At 46.5% G+C, this 26792-nt stretch overlaps 2 protein-coding genes and 1 long non-coding RNA gene across 6 annotated transcripts; 1 reads left to right on the top strand and 2 right to left on the bottom strand.

The window, feature by feature from the left end:
• Window positions 1-1241: 1241 nt before the first annotated feature.
• PRDM8 (PR/SET domain 8) lies at window positions 1242-8051 on the bottom strand. 4 transcript variants are annotated; one of them, XM_078002643.1, is made up of 5 exons: window positions 7782-8051; window positions 5265-5485; window positions 4065-4296; window positions 2831-3669; window positions 1242-2590 (listed from the first exon to the last, which is right to left on the bottom strand). In XM_078002643.1, the coding sequence occupies exons 2-5, from the start codon at window positions 5481-5483 to the stop codon at window positions 2051-2053; spliced, it is 1830 nt and encodes a 609-aa protein (XP_077858769.1). In that variant the 5' UTR covers window positions 5484-5485; window positions 7782-8051; the 3' UTR covers window positions 1242-2050. The 4 variants fall into 4 exon arrangements, with proteins under 4 accessions (XP_077858769.1, XP_077858768.1, XP_028704307.2 ...); XM_078002642.1 differs by having other exon boundaries at window positions 2831-3672; XM_028848474.2 differs by having other exon boundaries at window positions 1242-3669.
• LOC144340977 (uncharacterized) lies at window positions 2273-4686 on the top strand. Its single transcript, XR_013417516.1, has 2 exons — window positions 2273-2412; window positions 4202-4686. It is a non-coding gene; the product is annotated as an uncharacterized LOC144340977 (long non-coding RNA).
• An 871-nt stretch (window positions 8052-8922) lies between the features above and the next one.
• LOC144340976 (uncharacterized) lies at window positions 8923-26552 on the bottom strand. Its single transcript, XM_078002644.1, has 4 exons — window positions 21636-26552; window positions 20923-21026; window positions 9436-9547; window positions 8923-9198 (listed from the first exon to the last, which is right to left on the bottom strand). The coding sequence occupies exons 1-4, from the start codon at window positions 21843-21845 to the stop codon at window positions 9193-9195; spliced, it is 432 nt and encodes a 143-aa protein (XP_077858770.1). The 5' UTR covers window positions 21846-26552; the 3' UTR covers window positions 8923-9192.
• Window positions 26553-26792: the final 240 nt, after the last annotated feature.

Here is a 26792-nt window from a genome sequence, read left to right on the forward strand (position 1 = left end):
GAGCAGGCCTCAAAGAAATGTAGCAAAAAAAAAAAAAAAAAGAAAGAAAGAAAGAAAAAAAAATTGCATGATCTTAAAGAACCCCACCTGCTTTTTTAGCAATCTAGGTCACATTCCCAATAGGTACATCATTTTGCTCTATACTTACTCTTAACCTGCTCCCTGCCCTAATCATAACTTGCTTTGTAGAGGTCCTAAAATAATGAAGGCTTTAATATCCTGTTAGGGAAAACCATTGCAAAGCCTGTAATGAGACCTTGTCTACAACTTCCCATGTCAGACCTTTTCACAAGTATCCATCTTCCTATATAGGGGAGAGTCTTCAGGATGTGAAGAAAGGGGGGAAAAAATGACACAACTCCTGTGATAGCTAAACCACTGTAGTGCCTGTTTCCAGAGTGACTATGAAGATGCCTATGGATTAAGTGCATGCTATCCTAAGGCCTAAAGGATCATTGTTCATTTGGTTTTATGTCTAATGGTTACTGGTCGCATCACATACACCTAGACTTTGTACACTCAATATTTAACTAAGAATTATTATCAATATGTAAAGAGTACAGAAGTACTTTTCATAGAGGGAAGAGTAGAAAGAGGAGGGAAATTGTCAGGTTTTTCTGTATTATAACATTTCAGGACACTTTTTTTGCAGAGGCTATGCAGTTGTCAATGCCTTTATAAGGAAAGCTGGGCCTTGCAATACATAGACCATGATCAAACTATGGTCATTTCACCTTGGTTTTTAGGGAAACTCCCCCACAGGATCTCTAAATAGATTATGACAGAATGCCATTGTAATGACATTAGAGTACAAGATACCCTTCCATGTAGCCATCACTAGTAGAACCTAAAGTGGGCTTTTCATCTGGTCTCACAGATCCCAGCCTGAACATTGTTTGTCTCAGGCCATTTGTGAAGATTCTAATTATCCTGCTGCTGAAAAGAATGCTGGTGTCCCAGTGACAGGTTAGCTGCATGGCAGGCATCTTTGTCTAAATGATTTGTCTTTGATCAAGAGGTGCAACACTTTCCAGCTAAATATTTTCGAAGTGATAATAAAAACTTACCTTCTTTTAGGCTCAAAATTGGCTTACAGTAAATAAATGCAAATGGTGCCAGGTTTATCATTCCTCTCTTATGCTGTTTCTTCCCTTCTTTTCAGGAATTCAGTGAAAATAAATGACATTTACTCAAAGTATAGTCCTTAGTTACAACAATAAAATTTAAAAACTTTCCAAATATTTGCTTTGAAGAAAATAGTCATTTATTGTCAAAGCATCCAACATACTCCAATAAACTATAAAGTTTAATAAATATTTCCAGGGATAAAAGAAACACATAACTATTCAGACTCCATTTCACTGGCACAAAATTACACTTTGTATTAAAAGGAGATACATATTTACATAATTGATGACATTCTTCATTGAAGTCCATAACCATTTCATTATACATGCACTTCCCCCTGGAAACTCAAAGTGAATGGCGACCCCTTTTTATTCATTTTGTTTATTTTTGTAAGAACACAAACTATCATCAAGAAATGCAGAAAGCATCTCGCCCTCCTCCTTTACTTTATATCTAAAATAAATTTTGCCCTTACATACAATTATTACATCTAAATCGTAAGTGCTTAATAATTTAAGTAGAAACGTATGACAAATGCATCAATATGTTGCAATATATGACATTTTTAAAAATGTACCTTTGTTTTGGGGAAAGTGAAAATGCGTGCATTCAAAAGAAAACCCCCTCAAACAACCCACCCAATCAAAAATCCACCATCCTGGCTCGTGTGTGTGTGTGTGTGTGTGTGTGTGTGTGTGTGTGTCTGTGTGTGTGTGGGTGGGTGTGTGTGTCCCCGGTAAATAGTTGAATGAAGTTCCCGGAAGAGGAGGACGTGTGTGCGCGTTGGGGGGGAGTGGTGAATGTATGTGTCTTTGTGCAGTGTTTCGGGGTGCAAGGAAGCGGTGGATGTTCTCGCGTGTTTATTCCTGCAGGTGGCTTGACTGTGCGTGCGCGCGCGCGGAAAGCTGGGGTCCTTTCCGAGTCAATTATGCGAGGTCATGTGCCTGGAGAGGTGGTGGCGCTCCCTGAAGGACTCATTGCAGATGGGGCACTTGAGTTTCTCCTCTCGCCGACGCTTCACCAAGGGCTCCATCGCATACTCCTTTTTGTGGTGCGACCTCATGTGGTACACCAGGTCGGAGGTCATGCGGAAGGAGGCGTTGCACTTGGCACACCAGTTCTGCGCCGGCAGACACAGCGAGGTGAAGGAGGGCGGCAGCAGCGTGAGCGCCGAGGGCAGCTGCAGCTGCAAAGGCCCCGCGGCCGCCGCAGCAGCTGCGGCTGCAGCGGCAGCGGAACTCTTGGGCCAGAACGCGGTGGCGTACAGGAAGGGGCTCTGCTTAGGTAGGCCCCCGCCGCCGCTAGGCAGGGACCCGCAACCTCCGTTCAGGTCCGCGGCCCCCTGGAGCTTCACCGCTAGAGGGTCCGCGGCGGCGGGGTAGAGTCTGGTGGGGCCCACGCCGTCGGCGGGGTGGCATGGCTCGAGCGCGCCCAGCTTCTGGCCCAGCACCAGCGGGGACAGCTGCGAGAAGGAGCGTGCTGGCTGTGAGAAGGCGCTTTTGCGCTCGTCCGACGGGGCGCCCTGGCCCCCGCCCGCGCCGCCCGCGGCCCCGGCGCCCGTGCCGCCCCCACCGCCCGTGCTGCCCGCGCTGCCCAGCTGCGGCACCGAAGTGAAGGCGCTGCCCCTCGCAGGACTGCCGCCCTCGAGCCGGCTGGGCAGCGGGCCCCCGGGCCGCGGGGCCAGCAGCTTCTCGGCGCCTACCGGCGACGCGGCCGCGGGTGTGGAGGAGCCGCCGCCGCCGCCAGCGTCCTGGTCCTCGGAGGCGACGCCCCCGCCGTCGGCGGTCCCCTCCTCCTGCAGGCCGGCCGCGCGGGTCGCCTTCTTCACCTCCACGAAGGCGCTGCGCTTCGCCTCGCCCGTCTCGGGACTGGGCGGCGCGAAGAGGCGGCCGTTCTCTTCCAGGCCGAAGTAGCTGCCCGAGGCTCGGTACTGCTGCGGTGTGCACACCAGATCCTCCTTGGAGGCCGGGAGGGGCCGCTCTGCGAAGCGGCCCCGGCTGCCTACCAGACCCGCGCCACCGCCGCCCTCCGCCGCCTCCTCCGGGAATTTCCTCTTTCCTTTGCCGCCGCCCGTGGCGATGCCGTCGGGACTCAGCTCCGCCTCCTGGTGGCCGCCGCCGCCGCCGCTGCCGCTACCACTGCTGAGGCTCTGGGCTGGGGAGCAGCTGCTGCCTCCCCGGGAGTTTTCCAGCTCCCTGGCCAGGTTGTGGAAGTCTGTGGATGGTTTCGCGCTGCTGCCGCCGGCGGCAGCGGGTGGGTTGCTGCTTTCGGGGGAGGGGGTTGGGTAGTGGTGGAGGGGACCGGCTTTGCAAAACTTGGGACCCGGGCCTAAAGGTGCCTCCTGCTGCTGCTGCTGGTCTTTGCCACCGCCGCCGCCGCCGCCCCCGTGGTCCTTGGTGCCCACGCCGCCGCCTTGCTCGTCTTGGGGACTTATATCAGCGCTGTGAAGTCTCTTGGGGCAGCGGAAACGCAGATGCGCCACATAGGGGAACTCAAACTGGAAACGTTGGCTGCATTCCAGGCATGTGTAAGGGGACGACCCTGCTTAGTGAGCAAACACCACACACACACGCACGCGCGCGCACACACACACACACGCACACCACATGATTACTCAGCATCGCCCCCAAGCCAGTTTGCCACCATCCCCTTGACAAATCCACCTTCATTTCTCAGGGCCTGAGTGCCTGAGAAAAGAATGACCAACCTGATCTAACTTTCCCTCCTGATTTGGGGGGAATACAGCAAACAAGTCAAGTTTCCTTGCTTTATCTTCACCTATCTGTTTAGCTTCATTCCGAACTATATCTCAGAATCTTCCTATGAGACACCCAAAGGGAAGAAAGACGCGCCAACGCGCCGGGTGAGCCCCTGCCGCTCCCTGCGTCTCTCCCCCGCTAGTTAAGGGCCCACACGCCGGTCGCGAGCCAACCTACCATTCATTTTGTTGTGGGATCTAGAGGGGCAGAGCAAGAGTAACTCAGTCAGTTCTTTCCCGTACCAAACTAGTAACTCCTCGTCTTTGGCAATCCTGCGAAGAGAGCGGTAAAACAGCTGTCCGTTTTTTATATAGGCTTCAAGGTTCTGCTCTTCCTTATCTCTGGCCGACTGGACCAACCGCAGCCACATGAGACCTTCTGAGGAACCATTTGCTGCTGAGGTGTCTACCTGCGGTTTGAAATAGATGAAAAAAGACAAGAAGGAGAGGGGAGAGGGACCCTCATGAGAGAATGAAATCAGAAGAATCAAGACCATTTCTTCTATGTTATTCTTTTCCAAAAATTATCTGAGACCACGCTTCCAAAAATTTGGCCCAAGCTGGGACCTGTCCTCATGTTTGTAACCAGTAGGCAAGATAACCATCTTTTGAAACACTGCATCAATCATACAGATCATTTAAGTCACCGTTTTTATATATTGGTTGAATACTAAATGAGGAAATTTCTTCTTAGAATTTAGTGTTAACGTCTTGAGAGTTTACTTCTAAGTTATCCCACATTACAAAGGTATGGAGAATTTTGTTTGTTTCAGAAATAAAGCAAGCTTAAATCTTAGAAATTACGCTATGGCAATCATGTTCCAAATCCTGGCTCGAACAATTAATAGCTTTTCTTTGTAAAGAAGAATAGGAAATGAGAGGCCTTTTATCTTCCAATTCAGACATATGGATTTAATGATGCTTTACTATCAAAACCATTAACATTTTTACTTAAATACAAACTCTGGGCACTAGCTAATATTACCAAAGAAACTAATATTTAGGGGATGAAGTAGCCTCCTCAAATGGAAGGCAAATACTTGTCAAAGAACTTGCAGAAACTAGTTAGTATGCAAATAGCCTCCGCCCCAGTGAAATCTCCCAGAGTTTAGGATAAACCAGATAAACCAGAACTGAAGCACTGATTTAGATATTTCTAACATTCCAAATCAAATTTTGTCATTTATTGCAAAAAATCAGTTGACAATAATTTGAGTTTAATTTTCCTTTTCTAATTTTTGATGTGTGAAATGGATTGCTTGCTTTATTGCATTTTCCACAGGCAAAACCTATCTCCACTTGTCATTAGAATTATTTTTAGTCCATTTCCAACAGGACATTACCCTCATACACCTACACAGCTCCAGTGGAGACTTACCCGAAAGATATAAGGTACTGTTCTCTTGTCAGTAGACTTGAGAGCTATGAAAGCTATGCTGTCATATAGGGAAGTATGGCTCAGGACACAGGGACCAAATATAGCATTCTCAGGGATGTCGCAGGTGGTGTAAACGCTGGTAAAAATATCTGTCAGACATTGTTGGACAGCCTTGGCATCTCCATCCCAGATGCCTCGCTGGATGCCTGTATCCTCCATCACTGGAGATAGACACACAGCACAAGAAAGTGAGTTACAATACTGCTTCTACTGCCATTAACCTAGGCAGAACTGTTCAAATACTAGGCAGATTTTCCTTGCACCTGCCTGATTTTTGCATAGCTCTTATTTCAAAATTATAGGAGATAAACATGGCATATTTTAAAGATGAAAACTAAGAGATACTTGTTAAAATAATTAGAATAGTGGGAAATCTGGAGCTGACTGCTTAGAAGAAAGAAAAGAAAGGGCTGGAAAGACTAGATCATTTTTGCATTACCTTGATGTTGGATTGGGTAGGTTTTGGAGGTGAAGTTCAAGGCAGAATATATATTATATATATATTATATTTATATATTATATATATATTTATATATTATACACACACACGCACATATATTTTAACCAGCCTATAGACTTCCCTTACTGAAAGAAACTTCTAACCCTTGGGGAAAAGTGCCTCTGCCTATGTATTGAACTGGGTGCCCGGGAGCTGATTTTTTCCTTTTCTTCCAAAGAGGGGAGCAGCGTTAGTGAGCAGGCGGAGACAGCGGAGCATGGCGAATGGATTTCAAGTGGAGTGTCAGGGCCACTAATTCTGTGTCAGCCAACCTTTCTCTGCAGCCTACAAGAAGGGACGTATGTCTGCTCATTACCATAATCCAACACTGTTCCTCTGAGGCTTTAATTAAAAGCAGCAAGCAGAGGTAATTTTTTTTTCTGGACATGCTTATTTATGGATGAGAGTGAATCCCGGTTACCTTGTTATACAAGGGGGTGGATTGAGTCACATGTAGCTCATGAAGTGAGCAGGTACAGGACAGGCCTAAAGTGTCCCCAGTCTGAAATACTGTGTGTAATGACTGGTAAATTTTCACTCCCCCTACCCCATATGACCCTTTTTGGGCAAGAGGGGGCAGCCCTCCTTGAGCACTCCTCAGTGGGCTCTCCAGCTGTTTAATCCACAGCAATTTAGAAAGTAATGCCCCAATGGAGGGTTCTCTATTAAGCTGTCATAAAGGGACATTTTCCTTCCTCTGGACACCCCATACAAGACTTATCATTAAAAAAAAGAAAAAAGAAAAAAAGAAACAGGTGCTTAAATTTTTTTAACTAGCTTTGGACTAGCTGCATTGCTTAGTATTTCAAACTAATCAAAAGATTCCTCCAAGTTTGTTGTTCCCTGATAATGTCACCGTTGGCAATTATTTATGTATGTTTTGTATAATTAAAGTAACAGGAAAGAGTAGATCTAATTCTTTTCCTGCAAAGCTGTTCATTATGGAATAATATCAGTGACGTCTGTTTTTATTTTAATTTATATTAACCAATTAACCTTACACGTGTGACTACAAGGTGTGCTTTTTCCCCCCCATTCCAGCTAACATAGCCTAAAACTTTGGTTCGTCTCATTTTCCATTCATCCTCTTGCATCCCCCAAATGTCAAGTGTTGGGCTGTATCTACCAGACAGCAGAAATAAGGGAAAATATCCATAAAGAAGAAACTTTATTATTCTACATCATCTATCCCTGGACATTTTTACCCCATACAAGGTAGACATCCTGATTTTTCATTTCAAATTAAAATACATTTTAAAAAACCCATAACCTCTCATCTCATTTTCAACGGAATCCTATTCTCCTCTTTTCAATTTCCTTCAATTCAGCGTTTTATGCCCCAATTTCTCTCTTCCTTTTAAAAATCTCTTTCACACAAGCATTTCATTGTGCTGGGAGGTCGCCCCCGTCACTTCGGGCAACAGCAGGGACACAGTCATTAAAATGCAGTTCTACCTAACAATACGGTGAAAAGGTCCTCACTCCGCCGCGCTAATAGCGGTCGGAGTCGCCGCGCCAGCCGCCACGAGCCTCAAGCCCATCACAATAACTGCTGGGCAAGAGCCTAGGAGCGCCCGCCCGCGTGCGGTCGCCTTTGCCACCCAACGTTTCACAGCTCCGTGCCCCGCTCTGGGCCCAGGTTCTTATCCGCCTGCCCTGGGAATATGCCCCAGAGCCGGCGGGGCTTTCTGAAAGCCGGTCGCTGCTGCCCGCCGCTAGCCCGTCCCTCTAGTCAGGCATTGTCTGGCGGCCGCGCGCTCCCCAGTCCCTGGCTTCTCCGGCAAAGTGCTCCCCACCCGCTCCTCCTTTTGTACAATATTCCTGGCAGTAGAGAGCCCCTCAAGAATTATTTTTCTCTCTCTTCTGGATAATAAGGAGACGGAAGACAAAATTTTCTACTCTTTCCACCAAACTGCCTTCCTCCCATCCCCCTCCCACATCAATGCAAATAGACTTACCAGGAATAAGGTCAGTATAGACTCTACCAAATAAGGCCACCTGGAACCCGGAAGATGCAATCGAGTGTTTCTTTTTGCCTATTGTATCAGTGTATTTCCATGTCAAGAGGTGTTGGTGTTGCCGTCTTTTAGGCTTTTCCTAAAGAGATAAGAGAGAGATGGAGAGATGGGGAGAAAAAGATTGGGGGGTGGAGGGAGGCAGGGAGAGAGAGAGAGAGAGGGAGACGGAGAAACGGAGAGAGTTGTACAGATGGACCCGATGCAGTGACTGACTGGCACGCAGACACACACTTTTTGTTTGCTGCACATAATCTGCCCAATGACGCGTGACAGCCCACGTCCCCTCCCTTTAACTCTTTGCTGGGCCAGGAGCTCCCTCCGGCGCCGCCTGCCTCGCAGCTTTTTCCCCCGGCCTGCCCGCGCCCCGCAGATCATGAGCGCCTACCCCGGGTGGCAACGCCTCTCAGAGAGCGTCCCGGCCCGCCTCTTCCTAAAGCTCGGGCCCTCTGGGACGGCTAGGAGGGGAAAATCGTTTCAGGATTGGAAAGGAAGGTACCAAAAGGATTGGAGAGGGCCTTTCCCCGTTTCACTAGGCACTTGGAGAAGCTATGACAGAGAGCTGGACACCCAGCGCGTGCGGACCCCGAGCGTATTTCCCCGGAGTCCACGTTCCGTGAAAGGGAGAGGGGTGCGGTTAGCCCCAGGGATACTCTAGCCCTGGAGCCACCGCTGATTTGCGCCGCTAGTTGCCTGAGGTTGATAAAGGGGCGTCGTCTCTCTTCAGGAGCACCAACACTACCAAGCTTCCCCCTGCAAAATTCAGAAAGGATGCGCTTTGGTAAGAACTTGACTCAGCCTTCCCATGGCTCGGGAGATGAGGTTGGAGTGAGAATGTCACCAGACCTCGGAAGGGGACATAACGGTACCTCCCAGTCCCAGGACACGGGTACGTGGGCGGAGGTGGGGTGCCGGAGGTTGGTGGGAAGAGCGCAGGTTAGTGGACTCAAACAGTTCCTGGTTTTTTTGTTTGTTTGTTTGTGTTTTTTTTTTGCCCTCTGCTTCGTGCAGAATCTGCACAGCCCCAGAGGGAGTCCTATAATGGGTGCTGTTGGCACTCTGAGGTCTTGGGGTTGCGAGGCAAGGGTGATTCAAAATAAAAATGATTATCAAGATGGGCTCCGGAAAGCTTTTCGCATCCAGCGGGTGGTGGAGGAGGGGATGGAGTTGCCAAGGCCGTCTCGGGAGCCTCGTTTGTGCGCTAAGCCACTTAGAGGCGCTGACTTGCCCCTTTAGTGCAGCAGCTGATGCTAATGACTTGAGGTCTTTAACAGCCTGCAAGTTGACTCCTTCAACGGGGCTGCAACACCATTTCGCTGGGGGATCTCGGGCTTCTTTTTCACAGTTCAATTCTCTACTCCTAAGGGAAGAAAGGCCTTTGAGTGGTATAGATTGTTTCTCAACTTCTTCAGCCCCACCCACACCACCACTACTTTGAAGTGGGCAATCTGTCAGCATTAGGATAAATCGGATTGTGCAGCTGGCTAAAGTGGAGGAGGTACAACCACAACTTAAGGAGATAGCCTCCTTGGTGTTGTTTTTCCTTGTTGTTGTTGTTGAAATAATGTATTTGGGGAGTTGGCAAAAAGCAGCTTACCATGTTAGTTTGATCCTCTCCCAGCTTTGAGACCCTTCTCTGGAACTCAGTGGAGTATGGAGGCTTGGACAGCCTGGTGACTGCAGTCCCAGGAGGCCAGGGGAGGATTTTCCTGAGGAGAAACAAGTGCAAGGACTTTCCCATGAAGTTCATTTTCTTCCTTGTTCTCCCTCTCTCTCTCTCCCCCTCCCGCCCCTGTGTGTGTGTGTGTGTGTGTGTGTGTGTGTGTTTCCTTCTCTTTTCTGGTCAGTACCCCATGCAAGTTCTGAATTGCTGCCTAGAACTAAGCTGAAATTCACAGAAGGAAGGGCTGTCAAATCCCCATATTTTGAGAGAAAGTGGGGGAATTCCTTAGTTTTCAGGTTAGCTACTGACTTTTCAAAGAAAGCTTCTTGAAGTGCAGTTTTACGTACTTTGGCTATGTGCAATTTTATGTACTTCAGCTAAGGGTGACTCCTAATGATCAAGGCTTAGTGCAATGAGGGCTCTCTTACATGTCTGTATATAAGAATCTGCAGCTGTACTGAGCTACCAATTGTCTTATAACTGATTGCTCCACTGAATACTAGATTCACTTCTTTCTCTCTCTCTCTCTCTCCACACACACACACACACACACACACACACACACACACACAAAAAAAAAAAAAAAAAAAAAGCATGGACACACTGTCCCCTAATACTTCTTTAAAGAATGGGTGGAAGAATTAGAAATGTGAAAATAATGTCTCAAACATCTGGAAAATAAACCTCAGGTTTGAAGAATAGTGGCCAGAAACGTAAGTTAATTCCGAGTAGAAGAAAGAAGAAAAGTAAAGGGCAGAAGAGGCATGGTTGTAAACAACTTCCAGTTAATAAAGAAAAGTAGCCATAAGAGAGTCATGCGGTCCCTTAGAAACTACAGACTGATAAATGCAATATGGTGTGTGAGGAATGGTGTTTAAGAACATAATTTCATTAATCTGTTGAACAGAACACTCCTTAGTGCTTTCTTTTGCTGTTATTTAGAGCATTGGAAGTTTATCTTTCAGGAAAAGTCATCTGTCCATGCAAAGCATTAAAAAATTACCTTACATATTGTAAATATATAAGCCTCTACTCCAGAATGTGGACATTTAGAAAATAAACTCTAAATGGAAGGCATTTTTCTTGTGCCTGGCCTTTCTCTTATTAGATATAGAGACCATTTAAACTATGTTTCTTTTGAGGTACTAAAACCTTGACTCCAGTTTGTATAAAATAATGTTTTTGATACTTAAGTTCAGGGTGGAACAGCTTGACCTTTTTAAGTCTCAAGCTAGAAAACAGCGACGATTTTATACATCTGAGAAGGGAGTGATTTATTGAGAAACTGGCCAACAGATGCTTCATTTCAGTTTTACTTTTTTAACCTCTAATTAATGTTTTTCCTACTGCTTTCAGATAAAGATCCTTAAATATCAGAATTTCTCACATTTTATGAATCTGACCTACCCTTCTTATTATGAGTTAAATAACTGACATAACAAAACAATATAAGTAAGATTAAATCAAAGTTCTTACTTGGAGAGTTTTCTAGTAATTTAAGTGGTACACATTTTGCTTGGTAATATAAATGTCCTAAATGACAATCATTAATAGGGGATAAAGAAAATCTACAAATTATTTTTTTTCCTGTAGAAATTTATGGGCTAAAATGGTACATAAACTACTTTGAAATCACTCTGCATTAATACTTACTGGAATTCACTGATACTAAATGAAGGGTTGAGGCATTTATTCAGCCTCAGACAGTACTATAAAAATGTACCTAGTCAACAGTTTTATGTAATTCACATGGAACAATGGGTTTATGCATATATTTGGAGCTCTCTTCCCTAGGATTTTATTTCCAATTAAGTAATTAGAAGAATGACAATGAAGAGTGGGCATGCTCACCTTGTTCCACTTTAGCAAGGCTCTTTGGAGTCCTGGCAAAAATACACATGTAGGAAACTGTAGTGTTATTTTGGAAGAGTGGGCTGGAGAGAGGTTGATAAATGATACCCGAGGTGCCTTTTATGACCAAAGTGAGAGGGTGGAGGAAGGGTAAGAAAGGGAATTTTAATTCTTAGTGAGTATTAGAATGGGAATACCCTTTTTCTTCCCAGGGTTGAAAAATGGAGCCCAAAATATTTCAACTTCTTTGATAAGAGGCAGGTAACATCTCCAAGAATAATTCACACAAAGATTATTATCCTATGAGAATGAAAACATACTGATTTTCTTTTTCTATATCTTTCTAGGTTCTGGTTTACCCACCTCTAACTCTATTGCCAAAGCACTACGCCAGCAAAGGCTTGATTGTCAAAAGAGTATGGCAATTCATGGTGAAAGGGGGGAAAAAAACCCACACACTGGAAGATAAGAGGATGCTAATGGAGCAGACAGTGGCAGCTCCTTCCTAAGCTTATTAATTTCCCACAGGGAGGTCTCTGGAAGGGGCTTTGAGGGTTGAGGGAGGCAGAGAATAGATCTTCAAGGAGGAGAATTGCATTACCTAGCCTCACCATTCAAAATAAGGAACTTTTTAGGGGATAAACCTTATTGACTACTTGTACATGAAAGAGAAACAGAAATGATGGGCTGGTCAATTAAGAAAAACACCAGGCCTGTGCAAAAAATGTTGTTCAGAGGGTTGTTAACTCATTTTCTACCACTTTGCCTTTATCAAGAGAATGATACATGGTGGGTTTTTTAAAAAGACCCAGAGGAGTTTGTTTGTTTGTTTGTTTGTTTTACATCTTGGTGAGAAGAGGCATGCTTCTGAGTTGGATAAACAATGATGTGAAGGAGTGGGATGTGGGGAGGGGTACTTGTTTTTTATAAGTATACACTGCAAACTCAGTTTGGGTCTGTTCCTCACACTAAGTATTGTAGTTGGCTCACTGGGTATTACATAAGCAAATGTTTTCCAGGCTGACCCTGGGAAAGCCAGAGACTTAGAGTTGGGTAATTTTGTAGCCTGTGAGGAAGGACTTCAGGATCCCAACTGTAGGGATCATTACTCCTGACTCACACTTTTCTCTCTTGGGCTTTTCCTCATAAATAGTCCAGCTTTAAATCCTGCTGCTCCTGTAGCTACTACTACCACCATTATCATTACAATGATAATCTACCTTTCTCAAGTTTAAAACTTTCTCTCTGAGTGTTCCCAAGTTTTACTTACACTTCTGTTGGAGTTCAGCTGAGAATGGGATAGTCTTTGAAAGCTATATGTTACTCTCTTCCTCTCCTGGATCTGGGTTGTAGTCAACTGGCTTAATGGCCTCTGACTATGACTTTTAGATGGGCTAGCAAACCGAAGTGACATTGTGTAAAACTACCAAGAGATATGAAATAAGTGCCTCATACTCATCTGTGTGAGTGTGACCTCTGAACCAAATCCAATATCCACTATTTTGACCCCCTGGATTCTCCCAACTTCTATACTTCTCCCAAGATGAGTGTATAATGATCTGGCAAGAAAAGACCTGGATTTTTGTCAAATCCATAGATTCCAAAGTCCTTCCTAGACTCAGACACCACACCATTTGAATGCATCTCAGTGTGAGGGGGGTTGACTGGTTGTAGCCACGTCTCCATCAGTCACTCTGAACCTCCTTACCCTCTGGGTCAGGGTTTTTAGGCAGACTGGGGATCAGGGGATGTCTAGCAGTCTCAAATTGGTGTCCAGCAGTCTCAAATGAGAATTTGAGAAGTCTAACTCTAGGCCTTGGGAATGTGACAACATTGAGAGGCTCTACATCAAATTTCTTCACACAGCCAGGAGAATGGACATCATCCCAAGATTCAGTAACTCTGTGCCACCCTTTTCCTCTCTGTTTTAGGTGGATTGTAATTCCTGAGTTAAATAAACAGGCAATGATAGACACACAGCATATATATCCTGGGCAGAATACACTTCTTGGCATCTAATCCCAGTTAGCTTTCTGAGGCACGGACTGTGAGAATTTGGGCTGCTGGGGAAAAAGCAGCAGAAAGCATGGCTCTTCTGGGAAAGGGGTCTAGGCAGGGGACACAAATGTCCAGTACTTGGAATAAACCCATGGTACACTTTCCTGAGGCCCAAAGAGAGAGATGTTTCATTTTCTCAAGGAAGAGAGAAGCAAGACAAAGAAAGTAAAAAGAAAGGAAGAAAGAGACAGACAGAGAGGATTTGAGAAGTATATACCAGTTAGGAGCCACAATAGTGATGATTCACATTGTATTAAAAAGTCTTGGAAATATGGTTCAATTTCTTCACAAATTATCCTCCCGAACTGCTCCCTTGCTCATATTGCCAACTGAACTCTGAGTGAAAACTGTATGATTTCAGTTCAATTAATCCCAGGTGTTCTATGATTTAATCCAGGGATATTAATTTAGCATCAATGGGGGATGTCTCCCAAAACATTATATGAAAAGCTGTTAGTTCTCAGAAGATTTTCACAAACACTTGAAAGCTACCAATGTCAGTCTTTCCTCACTGCTAATACTTGGAAACGTGGTCTCCTAAAAAAAAATCAAAGATCAACATGTCACAAATGCAGCAACATCATGACTACTATAAACACTTCTGGACTTACATTATGAAGTGGAGGCAAGAATAGGCAAGGATTGCAACATATGTGTTCTCTTTAACTTGCGAGCGAAAAGCTGCCTCCCAGGCTGATGTGATAGTATCTGTAATGTAATATAGTAACCATGATATTATTCATAATCTCCTTTTAAGGAAGTTTAAATGAAAACTCATATTTTTAAAAGAAATAATACCCAGAATTGCTAAATAAAACACTCATAAATTCCTAAGAATAAACATGTTGAATATAATGACCTAGATGGTGAGATTTGCTAGGCCTAGAATTTAACTTAGGCCTGAATAACTTTATACCTGAGCAGAAATGGTCCTCTATGCATATATGGGTATGGGTGTGTGTTTAAGAAGGTTGGGGTGAATGTTGTCAAAGGCATCAATTAAAAATAAGTTGTAGGACTGTCATTTTACTTGCATGCTTGTCCATTAAGAAGCCAGTTCTCTTTTTTGGATGTTTTCATGTAAGATGGTATCGAGAAAATAGTTTGTGTGAAATCATTCAGGACAGCAGTTGGTCCCAAGGGAGCAAATTGAATAGAGTTGTAAAGAATATATCCTGAGTATAATGTTACTATCTAATATCTTGTGTGTGTGATCAGCTACCCCACAGCATTATCTATATTCTAAAGTCAGTTTAAAACTGAAGTCCTAAGACATCTGTGTTCCAGATAAGTGGGGTTCCCCTGAACTTTTGAAAATACCCTCGAGAAAGCCAATGCCAACGCACTGAGTGCAACGAGTTTTATTTTTAACCTGCGGGACTGAATTAGCGGCTCCTCTTCAAGGCCCCACATAGCTGAGTTTGAGTCCTGAGTTTGGGAAGTAAGACAAGGCACAGAAGTGCCTGCTAGACTCGAACATTTCTTGATGTCTACATTGTCCGGTGCCGATGTCTTAGTGAAAGGTACAGCCACAGAACTAAGAGTGCAGAGAAGGTCAAATGAGGGACTTCAATGTGGGCAAACCAGGTTTCCCTGGGAGAGATCCAAGGAGGGCAACGCCCCCACAGTGTCAGGAGGCGCAGACACAGATCACATCATTTGAGCTGATTCACCAAAGAGCGCAGAGCCCTGACACAGGAGGCGACCAGGGCAGAACAAAACAAGCCATCACCTGCCCGGCGTCGCCCTTGTAGGGGCACAGTGCACAAACCGTGAATGTGGGGCAGTGTAGGGCCAAGCTGCGCGCTTGGTACGCTCCAGATGAACCCTGGGCGAAGCAGGGAGGAAATGCAGTTCCCAAAGGCCCGCCACATTTCCCTTGTTCTTTAGCCTTCCATCGGCAATTAACGCCATCACTTGCTTCCCGCTAGGTGACCACTTTACCTGCGGAAAGGCGTCCCAAGGGCGGGGTCTCCGGGAACCTAACACTCTTTCCACCACCCTGTCTCCCTGCCTCTGTGCACGACCTCGAGCAGCTGGTCGCCTGATCTCGTCTCGCGGGGCAGGAGCCTGTGTTCCCATTTTTTACTAGCTGGGCTGCCGGTGACCTACCTCAGCCTTGGTTTTCCTCCGGTTGAACTAAAGCTGGCAAGAGCTGCCTCCCGGATCGCAGTGAGGACTCTAAGGGAACGAGGGCGAACGCGCTTTGGAAAGCCAGTTGCTGAGCAGATGGTAAGGGATCACTTCCAAAAGCCCGGGCTAGTTTCATTTCAGTCTTGGACACGAGATGGTCTCAATGCTTTCATCAATGAACATTCTCCTTAGAAGTCTGGAGAACTGACCCAAGAAGAAGGACCAACAATTCAGGCTCAGGAAAGCCCACAACTCCATAGGGGAACCAAGACTGCATGGGTTCGAATCCCAGGCCCCCCCAGGTAATTTAACCGGACTGTACTTCAGTCCTTCATCTGTGAACTGAGGGCATAAAAGGGACCCTTTTCATAAAGTTAGGGCTGAGTTGATACTTAGCAAGCAGAGAACAAGGCTTGGTACATACTAAATGCGCATTTCAGAGCTGCCTATTGTTACTAACACTGCCTTTGCTTCCTTATTAGAAAACTGGGAACTGTATTGTCCACCCACTTTCCAAGTGACCCAGCGAGGGCTGAGGATTTCCCGAAGTTTCTAGGGCGAAACGGAAGGAAAGGCAGTCATCCCTTCCTTCCTTCCCCGCCCACGCCGCGCACCTCCCACCCCCACCCCAGGTTTAATGGAAGAGCAATCAGTTTGCTGCGGAAGGCCGGCCTGGTAGATTGATACTTGACTTCCATCCTCCCATGCCCATCTTGCGAGTTCTTTCTTTAGGCCTGGTGGAGGTGCGAAGGGTCAGGGTCGCGGCGCCACGTTAGAAACGCGGGTAAGTCAGGCAGTTAAAGGCTCATCCGGGCGACTCCGTGGGATGAGAAGCATGTGAACACGTTAATGGTAAACTCCAGCATCGCGGCCAAAAGCCGAGGTCTGGGGGTGAGCAGAGAAACCTGGAGGACCGGGCCTCCCAACGCTGACCAGGGCTCTGGGCCTCCTACAGCGCGCGTGACCTCCCCACTCCTGTGAAGGGCTGTGGCTCAGATGCGGACCGGGTGGATGGCTCCAGCCCTCGCCTACACGCCCAAGTACTGGAGCTTGGCAGGACGAGGTAACTAGTGCCCGGAGGCAGCAGCTACACCATTGGCACTGGAGCTTCGTGCAGGGCGGTTTCCCCCTGTGGCTCCCCTTACTCCTTGTTCCAGCGCCCGTACGCTGGCTTCGAGCGGAGCACTGTGGGCCGCATGACAGACGGAGCCCCCTGTCTAGCTCGCGAAGCCCAGCGGAGCCTCCTTCTCCTAAACTACACCGCTTCCGCGCAGGCGCAGCCCTGAACGGGAGATTTACATTTTCCCCACGCCCACCGTCTCACGTTATGTGAAACTTTCCGCCCAGTCTAGGACTGGGGATCAGGTAATACCGGTCAGTTGTGGGTTCCCAGTTGCTCTTCCTTCTGAAGGATCCAAGAGGCAGTGGTTAAGAGTTTGATATTTGGGATTTTGAACACTCAGGTCTCAACCCTGGGTCTATAATCTCCTACCTGTGTGTTTGAGCAAATCACTTAACCTCTCTGAACTTTAGTATCTTCATTTGTAAAATAGTAAAGACAACATCTGTTTCATAGAGTGGCTATGAATATTGCAGGTCAAGCCTGGGTTCAGATCCCAGCTAGGCCACTTGCTTGAGTTAGTTAGCATCTCTATGCTTTTGGTTCCTGTGAAGCAGGGGGATCTGTGAAATAGGGATATTATAATATTTAACATCAATAACATCATACTTAAAGGATCAGCATGCGAATTAAGTGTGATGAGGCTGGCAGAGCATTCAGCCTAGCACGAAATAAATGCCCAAAGTTTAAAGCATCTCAGTGTCCTCTGCTTTGGAATGCTGGGTAAATAGAATTTTAAAAATCTCAGCTCTCTCCTCCCACTTTTTTTCCTCTTTGGAGAGAAACAAGATGCTAAGATGTATGTCAGTGTGTGGGGTGGTAGTGCCTGGAGAGTTGGAAGGAAGTAGCTTGTGGCAGAAAGTTAGGGGACCCTAGTGGAAGTTGAATGCCTGTCCTCCTGGCCTTTTCTCTTTAGTGTTTAGGTACAAGGTAAAAGAATTGAAAAGGCAGAGAAAAGGGACTTGGAACATGGAAGACACTCAACAAATGTTTCTTGAACAGAAAATGACATTTCAAAAATCAAGGAGACAAAGAGTCTGTCTGAAATGGGAATGGAGACCCAGAGTTGGGATTGACTACCATCTCTTGGTGCCAGGTTGCCAGTAGGCATTTGGGGCTCTATAGGAGCATTTCTGTGTGACTTTATGTTATAGATCTCAGGAAGGGGGCGTGACATTACTCTAGAAGAAAAGACTCTGAGGACTGGAGGAGCCAGAGGTTGCATCCCTTTGCATATAGAGGAGGGGCACAACCCAACAACAGACACGGAGTAAACCTGACTCAAGAGAAGTTAGAGAAGTAAAACTCAGGTGAAGAGAAGAAAAGAGAAACGATATGCACTATCTTGGGGCGAATTAGGCCTCCAGTATAGGGTTGGACTCTGTATATTCCCCAAACCTTGGAAATTCAATTTGGAGCCCCAAACCCTAAATTCGCAGACATCCCCTAATTATCTTCACAGCTCAGACCCTCTCAAAGTAGAGAAGCATACCTGCATCACCAAATGCCCCATCATTTCCCCCTCTCCTTCAACACCAGTATCATCCTTCTTTTCTGTTCTTCATAGATAATAAAATAATGGACAATGATATTTTTACCCATCAACTAAGAGGACATCCAAGAAAACATGGCCTGAAACAGCATTCAAAATGATGTTCTTCTGCTTTTTTTTTTTTTTTTTTTTCCTGAGGGCAGAGAATGCTGATATAGCCGCAACCTGGGGTATTTTGTAAAGTTCTAGCTCTTAGTCCACTATCCTGACTAAAAGGTTCCATTAGCAAAAAGGAGAATAAAATAAAACCAATTCCTCAGTGTTCTACCCCGGGGGGCAAAGGAGACATTGGTGAGAAGGAGCCACAACTTGGAAAAAGATTTATTTTTCCTGGCCATAAATCTCATCCCTTGTTCCTCTGCCCAACGAAGCATGATAAAGTCCTTTTCCATAAAGTATTCAGTATTAGAGCCACAAAGCTCCCCCAATCAGTAGCCATCTGCTTCTACCATAACTGCTGCTCCCGAAGCAGGGAAAGCAGCAGCAGAGAAAGGGCACCACTGTTAGGCTGCTGGACAAATGAGGAGCCTGAATAGCTTTGGTTTTCCTTGTGTATCTGTATCTATAGAGACAGGAGAAGAAAGGCTGCATTATATTGATACAACAATTGTAAAACAAAACACGGAAGAGGCATCTAAAGGGCAATATCGCATGCATCAGGGGTCCCCAGATAAAAGGGCACTAACAGATTTATAGAAACCTTTAATTGGTTTTCAATTGAAAGCTAAAGAGGCCAGGGTGTAGCTGTGAAGAGTGGCAAAGTGCTCCCCTTCAGCCCTCTGGAGGCGTGATCGATTTCATGAAGGGAGAAAAGAGGAGACCCTTCTCGCCCAGAGCTGCTGCTGCTTTGAGGGCAGGGAGAACTCCACATTAGCAACTTTCCTTTTTGGCCAGGGAGTTAACTGATCTGATCTTAACTCTCTCTCTCTCTCTCTCTCTCTCTCTCTCTCTCTCTCTCTCTCTCTCTCTCCCTCCTCCCCCCCTTCTCTCTCTCCCCTCTCTTCCTTCCTCCCTCATTTTTTCCCTTCTTTCTTCCCTCTTTCAGACCAGTAGGTAAGTGGAAAGAGGAAGGAAAGGATGCAAAAGTAAATCTAACATTCCAGTTCTGGAAAACAAACAAACAAACAAACAAAAAAAACCAAAAACAGGCTCCTAATAAGGCCCATACTTTAAACCTGTTTACCCACTAGTAGGGAGGCCTCTGAAAGAAACAGGAGTCTGACTCTTATCCTACCCCAGCCTTCCTTTTTCTCCATTATTATACCAAACCAGTCCTTCCTTTTCTATACCAAACGGGAAAAGCTAAGCGTCACAGGAGTCTCTCCACTTAGTGCAGTGAGAAGTTTTCCCTTGTGCCCACCGGCTTTATTTCAGAGTGGATCTCTCCATTCAGCCAGTACCAAGCGCCTTTTCCTTAACCCCTTCCTGCGCAGCGCCGCAGCGACGGTGGCCCCGGCCACAGTGCCCACCCATGCAGCAACCTCGGACGTCCGTCTGTCTGTTCCTAAAGCTAATTTATTGGCCTGACCCTCCATTATCATTTTCGGCTTCCTAATTCATCAACGATAAAAGGCAATGACGCAAATTACGATTATGAGGGAACTGGAAGATGGTTTTGAATAAAATGGGAGAAGGGAAATGTGATTAATTGAACGACATGATAGTGAAATCTCAAGTGTGAGAAACAGGCCCCAAGAGATCAAACCCTGAACTCATCCGTACGGCAGGTGCGCCCCTCCAGTTGTCCTAGTGCCCTCGAAAGGGGACAGTCCCTAAATTAAGTCACATGGGTCCTAAGCCTTCGGAAGAGACAGAACTGGGTTCCCACTCCAGCTCCCAACCACACTGTGCCTGAGGCCCTTCCTCCAATCCTACCCCTTTCTCCAATCCCCATCACTCACTTTGCCGCCGCCCCTGTCGACTTTCCGGGCTCCTTGCCGGTGAGTCTACTCCACTTCAGGACCGCATTTTTATTGAAGTGCACCCTATTATTTCGCTAATGAGCCACGGGTCTCCTCAGTTTCCCTTCTGTCCTTGCACATTCCTCTAGCGAGGCTAACTATGAAATTGCAGGAAAACAAGTCTAGTAGGTCAGAGATCGCATTTGCTCGTGTAAGGGATTAATAAAGCTCTTGTCTGATGCTGCTTTTTAGAATTACGTTCGGGATTAAAAGACAGACTCAACACAGGCACACATTTTGCATCCGCTGGTCGTTGTGATTAATTTTTCCGAGGGGATTTGGGCCGGGAGCTTACGGAACGTGCTCTCTGGGTCTAAAACCCGACGACCTCGGCGCACGGGCGAGCGGAGGGTCTGGGGGCACTGTGGGCACGCGCCAGAACACTGGGGGATTAGAGAGGACATCGGACGGGCCCGGAGATGCCAGCCACTGCGGCCTTTCAATGTCCCTTCCCTCCCCTTCCCCACCCCCAGCGCAACTGCTTCTGAAAAAAACGGTGAAGACTGTCCGGGGAGGCTGTCTTTAGGGTTCTGGAGAGCGGTAGAGAGGGAGAGAAAGAGACAGAGAGAGAGAGAGAGAGAGAGAGAGAGAGAGAGAGAGAGAGAGAGAGAGACTCTTGACTGTCATGATTTTTCGGTGGGAGAAAGGGGCTCAGTACTAAGCCACTGAACTTCAAGCATCCGTCTTGCAAGGGAAATCCCCAGCTCTGCATTCCAGGGAAGCGCTGCTCCAAATGCATAACTCACCCCCCAATCAAACAGTCGCCGTGCCCTGTCCCTCGAAAAGAATAACTTCTATCTCTGAGAGCTGCCATTCTCAGGGCTGCTTTCGCGAGCACCCAGGGAGGCACCTAAGGAGAGGAGCCAGAGCCAGAGTCTGAGTGTGAAACACGTCCATCCCCTCCACACTACCTCCCGGCAGGCGACAAAACCTCCCCCCACGCCAGTGATCAGAAAAGAGAAGGAAAAGTGCCGGGGTGCAAGCGGGGAGGGAGGGGGAAGTAAGACAACAAGGGCAGAGAGAAAGATAGAGAGACGAAGAGAGGGAGAGGGAGAGGGAGAGAGAGAGAGAGAGATAGAGAAGCAAAAAGGAAACGAGAGAGGAGTACAGTTAGAACTGAGAAAAATGGGGAAGGGGTGGTAGCTGTGGGCGGAGGGCATTACCGCTTTCCAGCGGAAGGGGGCATCTGTGGGGCCGAGGGACCGTTCCCCGGGGCGGGGGCGGAACGCCCCGGCAGAGCCAATCCGGTAGCACCGGCCCCAGGGTGCTGGCGCCCCCTTCTGGCTGCTGTGCGGCCGCTCCCTGCTTCTCGCCGGTGCTCTGGTCCAGAAACTGTTCCGCCCTCCGCGCCCAGGATGAAGGGGCAGAGGGGAGGAAGGTCAATAAAGAGAGAGGGTTGGGTACCGGCACGCTCAGGCTCCTCCTTCCCCGCCCTGCGCCTGCCCCGCGGCTTCCTTACCTGGGGATTGTGGGGCTCCTTCCCCGTGAGCGCAGCTACTGCGGGCCCCTCGGCGGCCGCGCTCACACCCCAATCCAAGCCTGCCGAGGAGCCCGTCCGCCTCGCGAAATGGCCCCGGTCTCTGCTGCAGCAGCTGAGAGGGAGGGAGCGACCGCCGGCTGCTGCCGGGCGGCGTCTGGGGGCCGCTAGCCGAGCGCAAGGAGCCGCCATCTGGAGCCTAGGCAGCGGGCGGGGGTGGGGGTACAAGAGAAGGGGCCAGGCGGCTCGGCCCCAGGCGGGCGCGGGGCAGGGCTCTGGCGTGGGAGTGGCGCCCAGTCGCCCCGAGTACTGCGTGTGTGTCGCGAGAGGGGTGGTGTGGCGGGTGGGGGTGGGGGTGTGTGAGGGTCATGGCCCCTGGGGAGGAGGAGCGGAGGCCTGCCCTTCTCAAGTCCCGCGGATTACAGGGCAGCCCGGTATCCGCAGGTTTAAGGAAAGAGAGGGGACCATCCTGGCAACCACCAGCCTCCTCCAGTCATTCTCCCTCTGGGGATGGAGAGCCGGGTGGGCGAGGACAACCCAAGCACTCCTACACGCTCACGCACACGCTGTCCGTCAGAAGTGGTTTGCTCATTTTCCTCTCTTCCCACTTTGTCCATCCCACTCCAGGAAACATTCCTCCCCAAACGGTACGGATTTTTGGACGACTCCACCTTAAGACAGCTACTTCAGCCAGAACGTGGGACAGGCACTAACAGGATATCACCCTTGGGGATAAACACTCTCCCGTTTCCTGTGTACGGTGGAAGAGGAAAGAACAGAAGCTGCCAAAGGGGTGGGGTGTGGGAAGTTCATCCTTGCACATTCAGACTAGGGAAGAAGAGAATATTAGGGACGCGAATGGGAAGTGTAGTTTTTCCCCTTCCTTCCTTTCATTTCAGATCCCATTAGTGCTTTTATTTCTTTAATTTTGAAAGCTATTTCCCTTTCCTGAATCTGGATGCAGGCAGGGAGCGAACTCAAGGAAATGATGAGTATGGAGGAGAGCCAGAGGACAGGGGATTATGTCCTGGGAACTCAAACTCTCCTGCTTCGCCACTGTCTCCGAGAGAGATGCCCTGAGCCTTGGCCCAATGTAAAGGGAGCTGATTGGGTGTATGGTTGGTGGCGGGTGGTCTGAATAAGAAGTAAAATAAGGAAAGCCAGATCTACTCCCATCCCAAAGCATTAGAAGACACCCCTCCCCACCCCCCAGCTGTCTTGTGTCCGGCAGAATGGCATTATGTAAAAGATCTGGCATGTCACCCAGTGGCACATCTGGTAGGTGTAGATGGCATTCATTAGCACGGGGCTTCTACTCTGCAGCATGCCAAAGCTCTGACAGAGATGCCCGCTGCCAATCATTCATTGGCTGCCAATCCCCAAGCGCGGCTGGGCGGGATGGCTTCCTTCCACCCTGGCACCAGGAGTGGAGGAAACAATGTGTTGAGATAGAAGAGATGAAAGTGGAGCTGAGGATGCGAGGCACCCAACAGATGTATCCCGTGAGGAGATAACGGTGCTAAGAGTCATTTAGCAAGAAAGCATATGCAGGATCTCAGGAGGGAGGCTTGGGCAGGGGGTCTGCTTGCCTAGGACTGAGCTGAAGGAAAAGCAGGGAGCCCTTTCAGAAACCTGAAAGTTGAAGTTGCTTCTCTAAAAACACACGAAGACCAAAACCTCAACCCCCTAAGTTTAGGATTTCCCTCTGTCTTTGGTTTGTCACTTGTATCTCTTTTTATCTAGAAACCTAACTACCTCTGTAAAGGTCAACCTTTGTCATGTTTTTTTTTCTGAGGATCAAGATGAAGAGCACCTTCCGGTTTTAAATTTTGCATAATTCTCGTTAGCCTAGTAATTTGGGGGCTAAGGGGAGGAAGATTGTCAGGCTATCTTCAGTGTATCATAAAAGGCAAAGGTCTTATTTCCATTCTTAGATTTTCAGAGGGGATAAAGATGAACAAAGGAAAGCAAGGAAATTATTAAAATGGCAAAGGATGATTAAACACAAAATCCAGGATAGAGATTGTCTTTGAGGTTGTTCTTTTTCTTAGGCTAGGTGGCAATTAACAAAGTGTTCAGTGTATTGTTTTTCTTTGTGCCATACACATATTTTGCATTCCTTTTATCCTTTCACAATTTAATAAAGCAATAACAAAACTCAGGGTTTTGACAGTTTGTGGAATTTGGTGTTTAAGTTGACTCTAACAGGCTCTTCAGTCTATATATATAATACATGTTTGTGTGTATTACCTACACAATTACACTCTCTGTAGTATATGTTATAAATTATTTGGGACATATACTACAAATTTATTCGTACTTTATCTAAAATTGAAACTTTAGTGGGCCATTACATATATTTATTTGCTAAATCTAGCAACCTTGGATATGTTGGCTCGTGGTCACAATATAGCTGCTGTAATTCCAAGCATCAAACCATTGTTTTAAACATGAAGAAAGGGACAGGGGCAAAGAGCTGTGGTTTGCTTAATCAATGAAAGGCATACTCTCACTTTCATTAGGCAGACCTGGATCACCTGGCCACATATACATGCAAAAGAGTCTGGGAAAATTAGCCTTTAAAGTATAAAAAGATAGGGATAAGGGACTGGGGATGGTTGTTGGGTTGCAATCAAGGGTGTCAGACAAAGAAACTGAAGATCAAAGAAGAGTTCATGTTAACATCAAACAAGACTATAGCTTATCAAGTTTTGTCATTGTTTTAAAAAGAAGTTTTCTGTTTTCATTATAGTGATTAAAGGGATACTGTTCTTGAGTTTAGCAGTTTCTTTGTGACTTTTATCAAATATTTCAAAATAAGGGCTTGGTCTTAATATGTTCAGAAGACAGCTGATGTAAAATTTATCTTATATTTAGATGAAATTAGTATTTGCATTAGTAGTATAATTAGAATGCACTTACAAATTTAAATGAAACAAAGAAAATGACTCATGGTGTTACAAGGACTGGGATTTGAATTCCCATTCTAAGACTCATTGGATGTGTGACTTTGGGTATTTTATTTATCTAAGTAATATTTCCCCATTTGTAAAATGGGTTAATGTTGATGCCTTGGGGGGTTATCATGAGGTTTAGAAGTCATGATACACATAGAAGCTTTTAAAATATGGCAATTCTCAGAGACCCAAGAGGAAACAGATTTCAGCCCAAATGAATCATATTAAGAGATGAGTAGTCTCCCTGTATCTGTAGTTCTGCTTTCTGCAGTTGGAAAATAGGTGAGTACAGTATGATAAGATATTCTGAGAGTGAGAGAGAAAGGAAGACTACATTTTCATAACTTTTATTATAGTATGTGATGGTTAATACTGTCAACTTGATTGGATTGAAGGATACAAAATATTGATCCTGGGTGTGTCTGTGAGGGTGTTGTCAAAAGAAATTAACATTTGAGCCAGTGGGCCGGGGAAGGCAGATCCACCCTTAATGTGGTGGGCACAATCAATTCAACTGCCAGCAAATATAAAGCAGGCAGGAAAAACGTGAAGAGGAGAGACTGACTGAGCCTCCAAGCCTACATCTTTCTCCTGTGCTGGATACTTCCTGCCCTTGAACATCAGACTCCAAATTCTTCAGTTTTGAGACTTGGACTGGGGTCTCCTTGCTCCTCAGCTTGCAGACAGCCTTTTGTGGGACATGTGATTGTGTAAGTTAATACTTAATAAGCCCGTGTGTGTGTGTGTGTGTGTGTGTGTGTGTGTATGAGGCAAGGAGTTTACTGACTCTATACGTAATACCTTTGACCATATGTGGACAAGGAACATAATGAAGGTGGTTGGTTGCTCCTAAGTTCAGTGGACAAAATGATGAAAGAAATGATGAACTCAGGGATTCTGTCTCCTGGCTTCAGAAGGAGATACTGAGCCTCAAATCTGCTAAGCTTGCACTAAGTGAGAGTCTTATCTCCTGTAGAGAAAGAGCTAAAATTGTGGAAAAACAGACGCAAGCTCTTATCATCCAAGTGACTGACCTGCAATGAAAGATGCATGCACAGCCTTGCCAGGTGTCTACTGTTAAAGTGAGGGCATTGATTGGAAAATAATGGGACCCCGGAACTTGGAATGGCGATGTGTGGGAGGACCCTGATGAAGCTGGGGACACTGAGTTTGTAAACCCTGATGAACCTTTTTGCCAGAAGAAACAGATTCCCTATCCACACTAGTGGCAACATCCCCTCCCTAACCCAGGCAGCTATCAGCTTTTCCACCTTTATCTGAGGAGATAAATCCTGTGCTGCCTGAGGCAACAGTGATGGCCTCCCCTGACGCGGTTATCAGACAAGATAATGTTGATTCTCCTCAGCAGCCCCTCCCAACTCTTTTGTTTGTTTCTAGACCTATAACTAGACTGAAGTCCCGGAGGGCCCCTAGAGGTGAGGTTGAGAGTGTGACCCATGAAGAGGGACACTATACTTGAAAAAGAACTGTTTGAGTTCTCTAATTTACATAAACAGAAATCTGGAGAACAGGCATGGATATTAAGGGTATGGGATGACAGTGGAAGAAACATAGAGTTAGATCAGGCTGAATTTATTGATTTGGCCCACTAAGTAGGGACTCTGCATTTAATATTGCAGCTTGGGGAGTTCAAAAGTTTCAATAGTTTATTTGCTTGGTTAGCTGAAATATGGATTAAAAGATGGCCCACTGCTAGTGAGCTGGAAATGCCTAATCTCCATTGGTTTGACATAGAGGAAGGGATCCAAAGGCTTAGGGAGATTGGGATGATGGAGTGGGTTAGTCACTTTTGACCTACTCATCCCAGCTGGGAGGGTCCAGAAGGTATACCCTTGACCAATGCCTTGTGAAATAGATTTGTGAGGGCAGCACCTGCATCTTTGATGAGCCCAGTAATTGCTCTTCTTTATATATCAGATCTGACAGTGGGAACCGCAGTAACTCAACTACAAAATTTAAATACAATGGGAATAATTGGATCCCTAGGTGGCAGGGGCCAAGTGGTAGCACTCAATTGTCAAAGGCGAGGTGGGTATAGCTACCGTAATGGATGGCAGAGGCAAAGCAGCAATCAGAATAGTCTGACTCATGTAGAGCTCTGAGCTAATTAATCACAGTGTTCCTAGAAGTGAAATTGATAGGAAGCCTACTGTGTTCCTAT

The sequence above is a fragment of the Macaca mulatta genome, chromosome 5, assembly GCF_049350105.2.
Source record: "Macaca mulatta isolate MMU2019108-1 chromosome 5, T2T-MMU8v2.0, whole genome shotgun sequence".
Lineage (NCBI taxonomy): Eukaryota > Metazoa > Chordata > Mammalia > Primates > Cercopithecidae > Macaca > Macaca mulatta.

Bases quoted from the DNA above. Each gene is read 5' to 3' on its own strand.
- LOC144340976 (XM_078002644.1), bottom strand. From the start codon at position 21,845: ATGGCGGCTCCTTGCGCTCGGCTAGCGGCCCCCAGACGCCGCCCGGCA. The intron at 21,027-21,635 runs GTAAGGAAGCCG...TCCTCTCCTTAG, and splicing joins AGGAGCCCCACAATCCCCAG to GTGCCTCCCTGGGTGCTCGC. The intron at 9,548-20,922 runs GTGAGTTATGCA...GTTTCTCCTCAG, and splicing joins GGCGACTGTTTGATTGGGGG to GAAAATCCTCCCCTGGCCTC.
- PRDM8 (XM_028848475.2), bottom strand. From the start codon at position 5,483: ATGGAGGATACAGGCATCCAGCGAGGCATCTGGGATGGAGATGCCAAG. The intron at 4,297-5,264 runs GTAAGTCTCCAC...TTCAAACCGCAG, and splicing joins CAGTACCTTATATCTTTCGG to GTAGACACCTCAGCAGCAAA. The intron at 3,673-4,064 runs GTAGGTTGGCTC...TTGCTCACTAAG, and splicing joins ATCCCACAACAAAATGAATG to CAGGGTCGTCCCCTTACACA.